At 38.5% G+C, this 16,482-nt stretch overlaps 1 protein-coding gene across 2 annotated transcripts in view; it reads right to left on the reverse strand.

The window, feature by feature from the left end:
* tapt1b (transmembrane anterior posterior transformation 1b) overlaps nt 1-16,482 on the reverse strand; it is a 27,364-nt gene continuing 10,882 nt past the window's right edge. Inside the window, exons 9-14 of one of the 2 annotated variants that reach the window (XM_054778079.1) lie at nt 14,463-14,572; nt 9,374-9,433; nt 9,200-9,268; nt 9,050-9,126; nt 8,751-8,923; nt 1-7,531 (exon numbers count right to left, since the gene is read on the reverse strand). In XM_054778079.1, coding sequence (XP_054634054.1) covers nt 7,269-7,531; nt 8,751-8,923; nt 9,050-9,126; nt 9,200-9,268; nt 9,374-9,433; nt 14,463-14,572 — 752 coding nt within the window. In that variant the 3' untranslated portion in view covers nt 1-7,268. Of the gene's footprint in view, nt 7,532-8,750; nt 8,924-9,049; nt 9,127-9,199; nt 9,434-14,462; nt 14,573-16,482 lie in introns of both variants that reach the window. The other variant, XM_054778078.1, reaches the window with a different exon arrangement.

Here is a 16,482-nt window from a genome sequence, read left to right on the forward strand (position 1 = left end):
GACTTACGACTTTTTTTCTTGGAAATGTAGGACTTTTTTGCGAGAATTTATGACTTTTTTTTAGCAAATGTATGACTTTTTTCTCTTAGATTTTGCATTTTTTCTCATAAATTTACGTTTTTTCTTGTAAAGTTATGACTTTTTTCTTGTAAATTTGCAACTTTTTTTCCATAGATTTATGACTTTCCTTCTTGCAATTGACTACTTTTTGTAAATTTATGACTTTTTTTCTTATACATTTAGAACTTTTCTCTTGTAAATTTTTCCTCATAAACTACATCTTCTTTCTCGTAGATTTACGACTTTTTTCTCATATATGTCCGTTTTTTTCTCAAAAATTTACAACTTTTATTCTCGTAAATTTACGGCTTATTCTCGCAAATGGCTTTACAACTGTTTTTCTCATATATATGACTTTTAATCGTAGATTTATGACTTTTTTTTCGCGTAAATGTTCTTGTAAATTTACAACTTTTTTTCTCATAGATTTAGTACTTGTTTCTTCTAGACTTACGACTTTTCTCGTAAATGTTTTTACAATTTCAACTCTGAGCTACTAAAATGATGTTATTTTTCCTAAAATTAGGATTTTATTCTCATAAATTGTGACTTTCTAAGCTCTTTTCTTGTAATATTTTATTTTATTCCCATAAAATGACATCTGTTTTTTTCCAACTATTTCTTCTTGTATTTTCTTAATATTTTGACTTTATTCCCATAATATGACAACTTTTTCCTCAATTTAATTGTCCAAGATTACAACTTTTACGACTTAAAAAAACTACAATTCCAACTCCGTGCTACTAAAATGATGTTATTTTTCCTTATATTACGAGTTTATTCTTGTGAAATTGGGAGTTTTTCTCTGAATATTTTGACTTTATACCTGTAAAATTGCATCTGTTTTTTTCATTTTTGATGTTTTTTCCCCAGCTTTCAAACTTTGTTCTTGTAATTTTTTTCTCATAATATTCTGACTTTATTCTCATTATATTTAGACTTTATCCCCATAATATTACAACTTTCCCCCAATTTAATTGTCCAGGATTAAACTTTTTTTCTCTTCATAATTTGACTTTATTCCTGTAAAATTCCTTTTTTTTCTCATTTCGGCTGTTTTTTTTCAAAACCATTTCTTTTCTTGTAAATTTTCTTCTGGAAATATTTCTTTATTCTCATAATATTTTGACTTTTGTCCAACTTTTTCCTCAATTTAATTGTCCCAAATTACAACTTTTATGACTTTTAGTTATTATTATTATTATTATTATTAGGACTTTATTCTTGTGAAATTGTGACTTTTTAAAGAATTCTTCTCTTAATATTTTGTCTTTTTTCCTTTAAAATTACATGTGTTTTTGTTTCATTTCCGCTGTTGTTTTTTCCCCCCAATTATTTCTTCTTGTAGATGTTCCTGTGGTAATATCATGACTTTATCCTCATAATATTGCAACTTTTTTCCACAATCTAATTTGTCCAAAAGTGTTTGTTTGTTTCTCATAACATTATGATAAAAACGGTCAACTAATAAAATGAGGTTATTTCTCCTCGTGAGATTATGTTATTCTCTGAAAGGACTACTTTTTCTCATTTTCTCATTTCCCTGAATGTTTGGATTGTATTTTTGCAGAATCACTGCTGATTTTTCTAGTTTTTTTTGCTGCTGCTGGGATTTTTTTAAATAAAGTTTTCTTGTAAAATAATACCTTTTTAGAATGTGCCACGAGCCACAAATGGCCGCCAGGCCGCACTTTGGAGACCCCTGCTATACACCAATCCCGTGTTGATCCAAATATGAGACGACGCCATCTTCAAGATTCGTTTCTTTTCAGACAAAATTCACCTTGTTTTAAAAACCATGCAGTATTTCACGCATGCATTTTCATGCTGTCATACGTGTCACAGGGAAAGTAGAGCACAGCTCTTCAGGAAGGAAGGAAGGAAACTTTCCTCTCGCTTCAGGCAAGCTTTTATTTAGAACGTGGCAGCAAAACAGAGCGGTTGAGCACAAACAGATTAGCATGGGTTAGCATCATATCACTTCCACCTTCCTTGCCCCGCCCCCTCCACATGAACGCTTGTCACATAAAGTTACCAGGTTTTTTCTCATACATTTACGACTTTATTCACGTAAATTAACACATTTTTTAAATAAATTTAAGACTTTTTCTCATTAATTTTTTACTTTATTCTCGTAAATTTAGGACTTTTTTCTCGTAAATGTACGACTTTTTTTCTTGTAAATGTGCAACATTTTTCTCATAAATTTATGACTTTATTCTCATTCATTTAAGACTTTTACTCATAAATGTAAGGTTTTTTTTGTACAACATTTTTCTCGTAAATTTAAGACTTTTTCTTGTAAATTTTTCACTTTATTCTCGTAAATTTATGACTTTTTTTCTCGTAAATAAATTTACAACTTTATTCGTGTATTTGTACTTTTTCTCGTAAATTTAAGACTTGGTTCTCGTAAATTTACACCTTTTTTCTTGCAAATTTATGAATTTAGAATTAAGTCGTAAATTTCTGAGAAAAGTCGGAAAATTATGAGAAAAAGTCTTAAATTTATGGGAAAAAAGCTGCAAATTTCAGGGAATAAAAACGTAAATTTACAACATAAATGGACTCATCAATGTATGACTTTTTTCGTAGATTTGACTTTTTCTTGTAAACCTACGACTTTTTTCTTGCAAATTTACGAATATGACTTTTTCTTGTTACTTTACTTTTTTCTTGTAAACTGACTTTTTTCTCATAAATTTACACCTTTTATCCTCATAAATGTACTACTTTTTTCTTTTAGATTTACAACTTTTTTTTCCCGTAGATTTGACATTTTGCTCTCATAAATGTATTACTTTTCTCTTTAGACGTTTTTTTCTTTCAGGTTTGCGACTTTTTTCTCGTAGATTTATGACTTTTTGGAAGTTTGCAACTTTTTTCTCTTACATTTACAACCTTTTTCTCATAGATTTGACATTTCTTTTTTTTTTTAATTTACAACTTTTTTTCTTCTAAATTTCCTACTTTTTTCTCGTAAATTTGCGACTTTTTTTCTCGGAGATTTGCAACTTTTTCTCATAGACTTATGACTTTTCTCGTACATGTATGACTTTTTCTCTCATAAATGTACGACCACCTGCTTGAAAATGTACAACTTTTGTCTCAAATTTGCGACTCTTTCCTCGTTAATTTACGACTCTTGTACATTTGACATTTTTTCTCGTAAATGTGCTATTTTTTCCTTGTAAATGTACTCATTTTATTCCCTTTTTTTCCCCAGCGTGGCCCTAACGCTCCGTGGTGGTGTGTTCAATGGCGTCACAGCCCACAATCTGCTGCAAATTGAAGCGGAAACAGAAGAGCGTGGCGTTTGTCTGGAGGACACACACGCATTCATCAAGCCTTCCACTCTTCCCAAACAAAACATGCTTTCTTCTGCTGCTACGCAGACCGACACACGACTGAAACGACACAAATGAAGAATACGGTCAACAAACATGATGAATCAGCATCGTTTGTTCTACTCCTGTGCGTTGAATGAGAAGGAAGCTTGGATGGGTTGCATTGAGGTACGCGATTTAACATGAGGCCAGCATGATGATGATGATGATGAAATACCAGCATCCTCTACTTCCATGTCAAAAACATTGCAATTTTGAATCCTACTTGGCTTAAATTCACTTATCGCTGGCATGTCTGGACCCAAGCAACCGCCATAAACGAGGGGCGACTGTATTCATTGGAAGATGATCTCCGTATAAAACATGCAATGATGTCATCCTGCCATTTCAAGCTTAAAGTGGACAAAGGACGTCTTGGCAGTGGAATCACGTCCACAGAAAACAACAACCCCCCAACCATGAAAACAAGGTCCAACTTTGAGGAGACAGGAAGTCCAGTAGATCCTCACATACTCACAGCATGGCATTCCCTCCCCCACATTATTATTTGAACTCATTTAAATTGGAACTACTTTGTCTTTTCATGGTAAATGGCATACAAAACAAAAAGGTGTGCTGCAGCAATGAGTCCAGCAGAGGACGCTGTCTCTCAAGTCAATTCATTCAACATTTTCCAGCAGGAAGACATGTTGCCTAGCTCCACGTTTTGCAAGTATGATACAGTCAAACCTCGGGTTTCATACCACCCCCCCCCCATTAGCATTGCTAGCATGCTAATAGCATAGTAGCATTTTTAACCATTTTCAGGGGTAGACACTTGTATGCACACTTTGTACTATCATGCTAGCTGTTAGCATGCTAACTTCAGCATGGTAGCATTTTTAGCCATTTTCATAAGTAGACACTATTATGCTAGGTGATACCATGCTAACTTTAGCATGTTAGCATTGCTAGCACGCTAAGCATAAGCATACTAGCATTCTTTGCGATTTTCATGAATATTAACTTAAGCAGACACTTGGCGCTGTCATGCTAGCATGTTAGCATGCGAACATAATTACACTAACATTTGTAGCATTTTCAGAGGTAGGCACTTATACAAACAATTAGCGCCATTATACTAGATATTAGCATGTTAGCATTGTTGGCATTCTTTAAGTCATTCAAACCCTTCCATGGTATGTTTTCATGGTGAAGGATTCTAAATACGTAGATCAAATAAATGTAGGACTAATATTTATGCTGTAAATCAAATATGGGGGGCAACTATGGCGCTTGGTGGAGGTCTGCGCTCTCCGAGTGCTTTTCGAGTTTGAGAGTGGCTGCTAAATAACCCGCCATGGGGCCAAAGCACGCTGCGAGTGGCAGCAATTTGATGCAGAAGGGGAGCAACGCTATGGAATTCAATCTCACTAGGATACATGGGAAGCCCGCATCAACACTGAGTTCCATCTGTTCCTCATTTGTTATTATTTCACATGTAAAACTAGAATTATTTCCTGTAAAATGTATTTTTTGCTCTAAATTTGGGGGTGTCTGGAGTGGATTCATTGGATTAAAATGATTTCCTACGGGAAAAATTGCCTTGGTTTCCCCACATTATGGCTTTCATCGCGCCTTTTGGAAGTAATTCATGATGAAAACGGGAGATATCGGATGCACCTGGCGTGGCCCAAGAAGGTGCGCTGCTCCGAGCAGCCGGTGGGACGCCACGGAGGTCTCTGGCAAACCTTTTGGACTTTTCAAACGCGGCGGCGCTGACTGATGAGGTTTTTTTGATGTGCTCGATGGGGTTTTTGGTACAAAATGTCTTCCTCGGAAAGCGAAAGTTAATTTCCGAGTGAGCTCAGGGGAAGTTGCGGCAGGCCGTTAATGTCAAAAAAGGAGCGCTTGATTTGCTCACTCGCACAGTACGGGTAATTTCGCCTCATTGGCCAATCATTCTTTCAAATGATCGGTTATCAGAGCTACAGACGAGTGGTATGGAAAAAGAATGAACCGAGGTTCCGCTGGACTGTCCTGTCTCCTGTACGCCTGCAACTCTTTCTTCATGTGGAGAACTGCAAGTGTAAAATGCCTCCAATACGTGTGAGAGGCATTTATAATCCCAAACGCCCAATGTCTTTTATGGGGTTTTTTGCGCGAGAGGCAAAAAGAGGCGACGACGCAATTGCACACTAATGGATGTTACGTTTGAAGCCATAAAACCTGCCACAAGGTGGCAGAAGAGGATTCAATAAGAGCCCGGCGTGTGAATTTGAATGAAAAAAAACACACACGACAGGACGGAGGAAGTGGAGGAGTGTCGCGCGCAGAAGGTTACGCGTTGTAGGGAAATTTTTAACGCATGCACTTGCGCGCACACACGTGCACACACACACACACACACAGTTCAGTTCCAAATGTGAAAACTGTAAATAGTTCATGGTTATATTATATGTTTTATAGTTTTTTAATATTTGTGTCAAAGTGAAAGGTATCTTTTTACAAAAACCTGGTTTTCTCCCTTTTTAGTAGGGAACTGATATTTTCCTGAAACTTGCCTATGTTCTACTGCTGATTACTACAGAAGGCAAAAAGGTAGAAACTAACTTTGTTTTCTGATGAAAGAGGGGAGTGTAATGTTTCTTTTGCTAGGTTCCATGTTTGTATAACCATAGAACACAATACTCTGTGTTGAAAGATCAGTCAAAATGGTCTAAAATGGCCAGCAAACTGAAGGGGTTGTCTTTTGAAAAAGGGCTGGGATTGAATGAGTTCAAGTTTCAGTGTGACCTACAAGATATAAAGTAGTATGTAGACAATAATTCCACAAATAAATCACTTTTTGGTTTTCTTTTGTCATGAGCCACAAAAAGGAGGCGGGCCGCAGGTTGCCTACCCTTGGATTGCAATCAAAAATAGGCATGTTTCGGTCTTGGCCCGTAACCATCTCCAGTGGCGGGGGTCTACTGTGCTCTCGAAGAGGGGTGTCCACAATTGTTCACCTCATAAAAATGGAATGCAAACGGAGGGCGGTGGTTTCTCGATGTTTGGTAAAAACAGTGCCGGTGTTTTTCTAGTAGCTTGGTGTTGTCTTTGCATTCTTCCTTTCTAAAGCAGGCCGTGTTTCATTTCGTTCTTACAATATGGTGCAGGTCAATAAAAATACAAATGAAAAATTGGGTCTTACTTTGGACACCCCTGCTGTAAAGGAAGCCCAATATTCACGCATGACAAATAACCATGGAGAAAAACTCATTGTGCAAAACACTTCCTATTTGAATGATATGAAAGATTTGCCCTGCAAACACGACTTTACTGAGTTTACGGTTCGACGGTTCGCAGGTGAAAACGAAAGAGTGCAAAAAAGGAGCCATAGCAGTCATTTGCCAAGTTAAAGTGAAAGAAGAATACCCTGCGTGATTTGATCTAGAAAGGTGTGCGGCTACACTTCCTGTGTTGGATAGAACACAACAGCCACGTCAGTCTTTCAGCTGCCATGCTCAATAAAAACACTGACTTTTCGCTAAAAGAAACCATTCAAAATGAAAGAATTTTCGGTGGATTGTGCTTTCGCAAACCCAGCGCAGCTGTAACATGACAGCACTCTGTACGAGACGCTTTAGGCTCCACGTCACTCTCGCACCCTTGGTGGCGGGTCGTGCAGCCGAGGGGCGGTCCCGTGAGCCGAGTGGACTTGTGATGGTCCTCCTGCCCGGCCGGGACATCCTGGAGGAGCAGCTTAATGCCCCGGCTGGCTTCTGTCAGCAATAAATTAATAAATACTGATTGGCTCAGCTGTGCGCATGGAACCCCGATCCGTGGCGCGCTTCCCGGTCAGCGACCGCCTCCACCCCGGTTCCCAGGTCCTGGTGGCGTTCAGTCGATGCGATTGCCACAGATGGTGAAGCGGTCTATCTCCAGCAGGTCCTTTTTGGGCGTTCTACGGGCAAGCACATCCTCGTCCAGGCCCGTGTCGGTGTTGATGATTTTAACAATATCGTCCTCGTCCTCGTCGGGGGTGGTGAGGAAAACGTCGGAGTCGCTCTTGGGGAGCGCGGCGGGGGCGGGGGTTTCTGGCACGTGCGCTGGTTGGGGGCTGACTGACGCCAGCGGTATTCCTCCTTTGTCTGTGGCGGCTTCTGCAGAAAAGTGGGGTGGGGGTGGGGGTGGGTGAGTGTGCTGTTTAGGAAGGAAATAGTTGAGCCACAATAAGGCGGAACCTCGGAAACTTGTAATCCCACTAGGAGGCTGGTCAATGACAATGCAACACATAGTTTTTCACCACCTTCAAATGTTAGAACGTGCTGAATTTGGGTGTTTTTTTTATGAAAAATTGATTTGGGAAATTGTTTGTTTTTCTAGCTTCCAGCAAATACTTTTTCTTTTTTTTCCCCAACAAAAAATAATAATTTGGGGTTTTGAAGAAAGAAAAAAAAGATAGTTTAACCCAAATTTATTTTTCTTTTTTTGGGTGGGGTGGGGAAATAAAAATGGAAAATGAATTTGGGGTTTTTATTGCAGCTAATAAAAAGGCCAAATTCATTTTTCTTTTATTTTTTTTGTTAATATGAAAAATGAATTTGGGGTTCATTTTTCTTTCTTGGGGGGGGGGTTTGACAAAAATTGACCCCAAATTTGTTTTTCATCAGTTTTGGGAATGAAAAAAAAGAAAAATTAACAACACACCAAAACCAAAAATTAAAAATTTATTTGTCTTTTTTGGCGGGGGGGAAAAAAAATGAATTTGGGGTTTTTATTAGCTGCAAGCTAGAAAAAAAAACAAACAAAAAAAAAACAAAACAAATTCATTAAAAAAAAAAAAATGTTTTCAAAACCTCAAATAAATTTTTCATTTGGGGTTAATTTTTTTTTTTTTTTCAAAACTCCAAATTCATTTGTCTTTTTTTTTCCTAAAAAAATGACAAATGAAAAATTTTGGGTTTTTGTTTTTTTTTCTAGCCTGAAGCTAATAAAAACCCCCAATAAATTTTTCTGTTTTTTTTGGGGGGAAAAAATAAAAATTTATTTGAGGTTCTTTTTTTCCCCAAAATCCCAAATTCTTTTTTTTTTAACGAAAAATAAACCTCAAATTAATTTTTCATGTTTTTCGCACCCCCAAACAAAGAAAAGAAAAATGAATTGGGGTTTTAATTTCTTTAATAGCTTGCAGCCAATAAAAACCCCACATTCATTTTTCTTTTGGTTTTCAAACCTCAAATTAATTTTTCTTTTTTTTAAATCAAAATGAATGTGGGGTTTTTAATGTTCTTTTCTAGTTTGTAACAATAATAATACTAATTTTATTATGATTATGATTATTATTGTTGGTAAAGTGATGGATGGCACTTTGTGCGCTACCTGGCTGGGGCGCAGTGTGCTGCGCTTTGGTGCGATTCGCCCTGGAGTTGACGCGACTGGAGACGGCCGAGGGCGGCGGGTCAAAGAGCTTCTCCTCCATGTTGGCCTCTTTGACGAACACGCAAGACGTGCCGAGCAGAACGATGCTGTTGAGCACCTTCAGGGTGATCAGCCTGCTCAAAAAACAACAACAACAAAAAAAAGAAAAAAAGATGAACAAAGATGAACAAATTATTCTCAACTTCAATTTTAAAAAACAACAAGTGAGCAAGCAGGCAGGCAGGCTGACATTTATTTACCCCAAATAAAAGAGCAGCACACACATGAAGGAGAGCGAGCCCTGGATCTTCACTGAGCTGGTCACCACTCGGATCAGCTGCGGAAAAGAAACACATGACAGGAAATACACCATCACCATCACGCCGAGTTCAAGAGACCAGGATACCAACCAGGAGCGCTAGAGGAAGAGGAATGAAGCCCATTCTTCTGGAGACAGAGTCGCTGTAGTCTGTATAAGCCTGCACACACACACACACACACACACACACACACACATACACACATACAACGCCATTAACACGCAACACACAGCGGCCGTCTACTTGATGACGTTTGCTGTGTACATTTTTTTGTCGACTGCTGACGAGGTCAAAGGCGAGGCTGGCTCGGTACTCCCCGTACACCTGCGGCGTGAAAGACAGGAAGGAGAACAGATCAGAACTCTGCTTTTTAATAGAACTGGAATTCAGTGTAGTGTATAATGATAACATGTAGTAAGTAATATGTATTGGATAATGATATCATATAGTGTATGATATATCATGTACAGTAGTGTATAATGATGTAGAGTGTAGTGTACAATCATATAATGTAGTGTATAATAATTAATGTTGTGCTATTATGTAGTGTATAATGATAACATATAGTGATATCGTGTATAATGATAACATGTAGTGTACAATGATACAGTCAAACCTGTCTTAGCGGCCACCTTTATAGAACGGCCACCTGCCTATAGCGGCCAGCGGCCACCCATTTTGTCTCCCTTGGTCAATATCTGACTGCATATAGCGGCCAAATTACCGACTCAAGTAGAAGCTTCATGCACGAAAAAGTTTTGTTTTTCAATCAATGAAGCCGTCGTGTGTAGACTTTAATTACTGAGTCCTAGCTCAGTCACAATCATTCACAAGATCCACACAAACTGTCAGTTGTTCCACATAAAAAAGCCGTCTTCTTTTGAGCTTGCTATTTCCTGGTCAAACATGTAACTTTAAGAGCATTTGCACCAAAACATTACCGCAAAGTATGCTGGGAACAGGACGTGCTCCCAGCATGTTTATTAAAAAATAAACATACGCTAGCATGCATGCGGCAGCGGGAGCAAAACTGAGTTGGGTTGTACTTAATTGAAGTATTTTAGAATGTACTCACGTTATTTATCATCAATCCTCATCCACAAATCCATCAAAGTCCTCATCTTCTGTATTTGACACAAAAAAAGCCGTCTTCTTTTCCGTTCGCTACTAGTCTGTTAACTTGTCAGTGTTATTCAGCTCCGAAGCAAAGAAGGAAACTTCTCCTGTTGCTTCTGCCAACTTTATTTCTTGAACGCGGCCACCAGACAGCAGCTCAGAACACACACACATCTCTCAGCATCGTCTCTCCTTCCTGCTTGCCCACAAGGCAAAGGTTAAACAAGCCCCACTACATAGCTGTCCAGCCAATGCCTGTAAGAAATGACACCGTTTATTTCCTGGTGTGCACTGGTCAATACTGTAATGCCGCTTGTTGTGGGGAAGGAGAGACTCACGTCGCCGATACACTTTAATGGCTTTATTAACAGCGGAGAACACTGCAGGACTTTACATCCACGCCAACATAAACACACTTCCCAACTCTCTCCAAACTCACAGCTAGCACTGAGCCTAGCTCTCCTGCTCGGGACGCCCACCGTCACTTCCTGATGAACTAAAGCTGTAAAAAGTAAATTATAAAAAACAAGCGTAAGACATTACTAGCACAGCTTTGTTCTGTGGGTGGTGGATATATTCTATCAGTTATTATTAAGTCTCTAGCTTCCTTTTAGTAAGTAAAAACCTTGGCTATGATTGCACTACATTGTCATGTAGACCTACAAAGTACACTTGGAAGAACAAGAGGTGAATAAATGTATTGCAACTGATGTGAAACTGATGAGGGGTAGGATTAAATAAGCTTTGCTTCTTCCTACTCCTTTTTGGACATGCAAAATTGTGAATTGTACTATGTGATGTGCTACTGTTTGACTCAATATGCATGTTCAGGATGAATTAAAACCATGAACCATGAACCATGATAATAACAAGCCTAGTAGTGCTGTACAACTTTTATCCGCAGTCCGCAGTGCCCTCTACTGGTCAACATTATTATTAATCCCCTCCCCTTTTTTTCTTTTTTTTGTTCCTCTACTGGTCGACATTCAAACTGGATGCCAACCTGTCTATAGAGGCCACCTGTCTATAGCGGCCACTTTCCACAGACTCCCTCTAGTGGCCGCTATAGACAAGTTTGACTGTATAATGTAGTGTATAACGATAACATGTAGTGATACCACGTAGTGTATAATGATATAATGTAATGATATCATGTGGTGTATAATGATAACATGTAGTGATATCATGTAGTGTATAATGATAACATGTAGTGATACCGCGTAGCGTATAATGATATAATGTACTGATATCATGTAGTGTATAATGACATAATGCAGTGATATCATGTAGTGTACAATGATAACATGTAGCGATACCACATAATGTATAACAGGGGTCACCAACGTGGTTCCCGCGGGCACCAGGTAGCCCCCCACAACCACACTAGGTGGCCTGCTTTTCATTCAGGTTTTCAGTTACTAATGAAAGAACAGTAGAAAGAAATGCATTCTGAAATACAACATGTGAGTTGAGTACACCCCTGCGATTGGCTGGCGACCAGTCCAGGGTGTACCCCGCCTGTCGCCCGAAGTCAACTGGGATAGGCTCCAACATGCCCCCGCAACCCTAATGAGGATGAAGCGGTATAGAAAATGGATGGATGGATGGATTGATGGAGTTGTGGACACCAGCATTTTGTTCATGTTCTGGTAAAACAAGCATAATCGCTTTGTTTGGGTTTAAAATGAGCTCTGAAAATAAATGTTACAAAAATGAGTAGCTCTTGGCCATTTTCATTTTGTAAAAGTAGCTCTCACAAGGAAAAACGTTGGTGACCCCTGATGTACTGTATAATGATATAATGTAGTGATATCATGTGGTGTATAATGATAACATGCAGTGATATCATCTAAAGTACAATGACATAATGTAGTGATATCATATAGTGTATAATGATAACATGTAGTGATACCATGTAGTGGATAATGACAACATGTAGTGGATAATGATAACATGTAGTGATATCATGTAGTATATAATGAAATCACGTAGTGTATCGTGATAACATATAGCGTATGATGACTATGGGTGTTCTGATACAACTTTTTCCCTTCTGGTCAGATACGCTATTAATCAGATACTTTTGTGACTTATTTTGTAGTGTGGAATGTTACATGACCGTATGATGTTACTCAGGCAGAAAATGATATCATGTAAGTAAAAAGCTCATTCACAGTTGTTGGTAGTGATATGCGGATGGATAATGAAAGATCGATACTTCCGATACCCGCTCTTCATGCTCTGAAATCGATTCTCCAATGAAAATATCGATACTTTGGATACTTCAGTCATTTGAGGTACGGTAATGTTTGTGTGAAACGTTTGTCTGCTGAAATGTTGACGGATCGTAGACGGAGCCATGTGTGAATTGTGAATAAAGTTTTCATTCTTAAAGTAGTCAAGTAAATTCATCATTTATTTGAATGGTTTTATTATTTGACTTATTTTCTTTTTTTTTTATTGTTTATAATACCATTTTCACATATTTTAGATGTTTTTGTTTTCTTGTTGTATATTAGCTTGGCTATATTGCAAATCAGCCTGCTACCTCAATACACTTCAGGGTTTAAAATGAGAAGCGATTCATTGTGAGGACCGACTTCCTGTCATTGAGGGTTTAGTGATGAGCTTTGACAGTGTTAGCGATAAAGGGGGGTTAATCCCTTGCTGTGGTGCTGGGGTCCACTGCATCACTGTGCTTCTTCCCATCAGTCAGTGTGAACGGTGAGCAGGAAAGAGTATGTTGTGTTAGGACATCACACGGTGTCGTGACGTGGAGCAGGCTTTACATTATTTTTTGCTTTTTATTTTGTATTTTTTTTGCAGAAGCGTTACTTAACACCTAATCAGCTTTTCAATCCACTTTCAAGAAAATCTCCTTGTTAAAGTCGTCTCCCATACAAACCCTGGCACATCACTGTTGCTTCATACTCAAACACACTTACAGGGTCCCTGAGATGATTCCTCAGCTTTGCTTTAATATGTTATATATTGTTTGTAGTTATGTTCTACATTGTTCCATTATTATTATTATTATTAACAGTAAATTGGCAAAAATGACATTTATAGTTGATGGCGGCAGCCATGACGAGCTATCTCTCGCAGTTTAGCCTCATTTCTGGAAGTGACGTCATCGGGGTGACACCTCTCAGCTAAAGTAGAGAAAACAAACAGCTTTTCGAGGTAGATGGTGGACTTGGTTCAGTATATTTTTCATCCAAATAGTAGTCATGCCAAAATGTTGTATTGCTGCTGGATGTACACAGTGGCCGAGTGATACTGTAAGTTTGTTTTCTTTTCCAAAAGAGGAAGGTTTAAGACAACAATGGACGAAGCAAGTGCAGAGAACGAGAGACAGATGGACGCCCACCTCGAGTTCTGTTCTATGCAGTCATTTCACTGATGACTGCTTCGAAGGAACACTTTTAAAAGAAGCATTTGGCTTGAAAGTACGCTATAAATGCATTTTGAAAAAAGGACGCTATTCCACCGCTAATACAGGAAAAAAACAAGAAGAACGACCACTGCATCAAAGTTGGTAGTAAGTCTTGTTCCATAATGTCTTCTAAACACTATTCCATGATAGCGACAAGGCTGCAAAGCATTATACATCTTATATGAACATATTTTCACAGCAAAATGTTGACTAAGGGTGGCAGCGGCTGCGACAAAATATAAAATGAATCAGGCTACAAAGACCACTTTATGCAAATTAAGAAAATGATTTAAAAGAATAATTGAAGGATAAGCAACTCCAGAGTCATTTACACTTACCGTTCTGTGTTTTGAAGGCGACCAATCTTCATCTCCATGTCTCAAGTCTATGTTCTGAAAGTTCTCTATTTCGTTTCCAAATGTTTCTCCCTTCTTTTCTCCTCAAAAACTATTGACACATAGCTCAAATCTTTGCTATAATCACTGTAAACATCCTCTGTCTCGTACACCGCCACGTCTGTTTACCTGAGTGATCGTATCCGGTGACATCACTTCCGAAAATGAGGCAGAACTGCGCCATGAATTATAAATGTCATTTTTGAGAATTTACTATTGGCTTTCGAAAATGGAACAATGTAGAAGATAGTTACAAACAATATATAATATATTTAAGCAAGCTGATGAACCATGTCGGGGACCCCTTAAAGGATGTTTAACGCTGCCGTTGTGTCTCAAGTGTCCAATGCAAACACCGACACCGCCAGACAGACAGACGTGCTGGAGGCGCACGAAAGGCACTCACGTCAGCACTGATGTCGTTGAATTTGGTGATGAATGCGTGCTTGACCACATCCACCGCCACCTCCGAGGCAATCACCATGGCGACGTCGGGAAAAAGCACCCACAGGTGGTCTGAGAAAGAAGACAAATGTATAAAATCAAATGAGACCCTACTAAAAAAAATTTTTTTTTAAATCTCATTTACAATAGAACGCCGCCTATTCGTGATTGAGAATTGACAGCACCAAAAACATGATTTGTTTTTTTATTTGTTGAAAAACTTGCCCGTTCGTGCTTTGTCTTCGTGAAAATAGGCCGTTTTTTGGCGGGAAAGCCATCCCAGTCACCCTAAGTTAGTGGTCATTTATGAATACACTAAGTCCCCAACTTACGAACATCCGACATACGAACATTCGGAGATACAAAAGCAAGCTGACTGGTCGATATTTTCATGTATTTTGCCTTTTGGAACTCCATATTTATACTGCTGCATGCTTGACCAGTAGAGGGCACTGTGACACTGCTAATGGGACCAACAGGTAGAGGAAGAAGAGGAAGAGGAGAGAGGAAGGCTAAGTTGTAGTTGTACAGGGTCAGGCAAAATGATCTGACATATTTGTAGGTTAAATAAAAGGCAAATAAAGTAAAGAAACAAAAAAAAGTGTTTTTATTTTCGAAAAGTACATATAATGCCATTTTTTTCCATATAATGCCATTTTGCTTTGTTTCTTTATAATGCCATTGTTTTTCATTTCTTTTTCAGTTGCTGCCATGAATTGGACTGCTGAGCATCGCGCTTTCATTGTGGAAACGTTTATCAAAACAAACAAATCTGTAACTGCAACACAACCAGTGTTCCATTTGCTCTTCAATCTTGGTAGACATGATCCCGTACAAGCTCCAAACACCGTCTTGTTATGGGTTACCAACTTCACAGCTACTGGATCTGCATTGACGGTGTGGACAATAATGGATCCCATTTGACTGATTTAATTTTTAAAACATAATGAAACAGAATGGCATTATATGTACTTTTCCAAAACAAAAACACTTTCTTGTTTCTTTACGTTATTTGCCTTTTATTTGACCTACAAATCTGTCAGATCATTTTGCCTGACCCTGTATGATACAACCCGGACAGAGCGTGTGATTAAAGTTTATGAAGAGTTAATAGGCCTGCTTAATTCTACACCACCCATAGAACACTACCTCTTTTAGAAGAGTCTAACGACGACGACCATTTGTCCTTTTTTCAATAACTCCAACTCCACCACGACGTATGCTTGACCACTCCTCTTCAAAGGTAAATAACATTTATCATTACGTATTATTATATCCATCCATCCATTTTCTATACCGCTTCTTCCTCATTAGGGTCGCGGGGGCATGCTGGACTTCGGGCGACAGGCGGGGCACATGTAGACAAACCACCATTCACACTCACATTCATACCTATGGACAATTTAGAGTCGCCAATTAACCTCACCTGCATGGTTTTTTTTGGAATGTGGGAGGAAGCCGGAGTACCCGGAGAAAACCCACGCGCACACGGGGAGAACATGCAAACTCCACACAGAAATGCCCAGGGGAGAATCCAACCCAGGTCTTCCCGATCTACAAGCTGTTACTGTGTTGGCCAACATGCTAACCACTAGACCACCGTGCGACGTATTATTATATCATTTTTATTATTGTTTTTTTCTTTTTTCATTAATTATCCTCGTTTAATATTACTACTGCATTCAAACTCATATTTACATACATACGCATATACTGTATATGTATACACGTACATGTAGTACCTATATCATTGGTAAATCTTTTTTTGGACTTACGAACAAATCGACTTGCGAACGGTCGTCTGGAACCAATTGTGTTCGTAAGTTGCGGACCTAGTGTACGTGATAATAAAGTCAAAATGTGTGGCATAATACAGCATATACAGTAGTACCTCGCATAACACAAACCTCCTTTTACGTAAGTTCCACTGAACGTAAAGAATTTATGTAAAGTTTTTACATCGTACTACGGACGTAAAGCGT

This window comes from Dunckerocampus dactyliophorus, chromosome 6, assembly GCF_027744805.1.
Source record: "Dunckerocampus dactyliophorus isolate RoL2022-P2 chromosome 6, RoL_Ddac_1.1, whole genome shotgun sequence".
In the NCBI taxonomy this organism is placed as follows: domain Eukaryota; kingdom Metazoa; phylum Chordata; class Actinopteri; order Syngnathiformes; family Syngnathidae; genus Dunckerocampus; species Dunckerocampus dactyliophorus.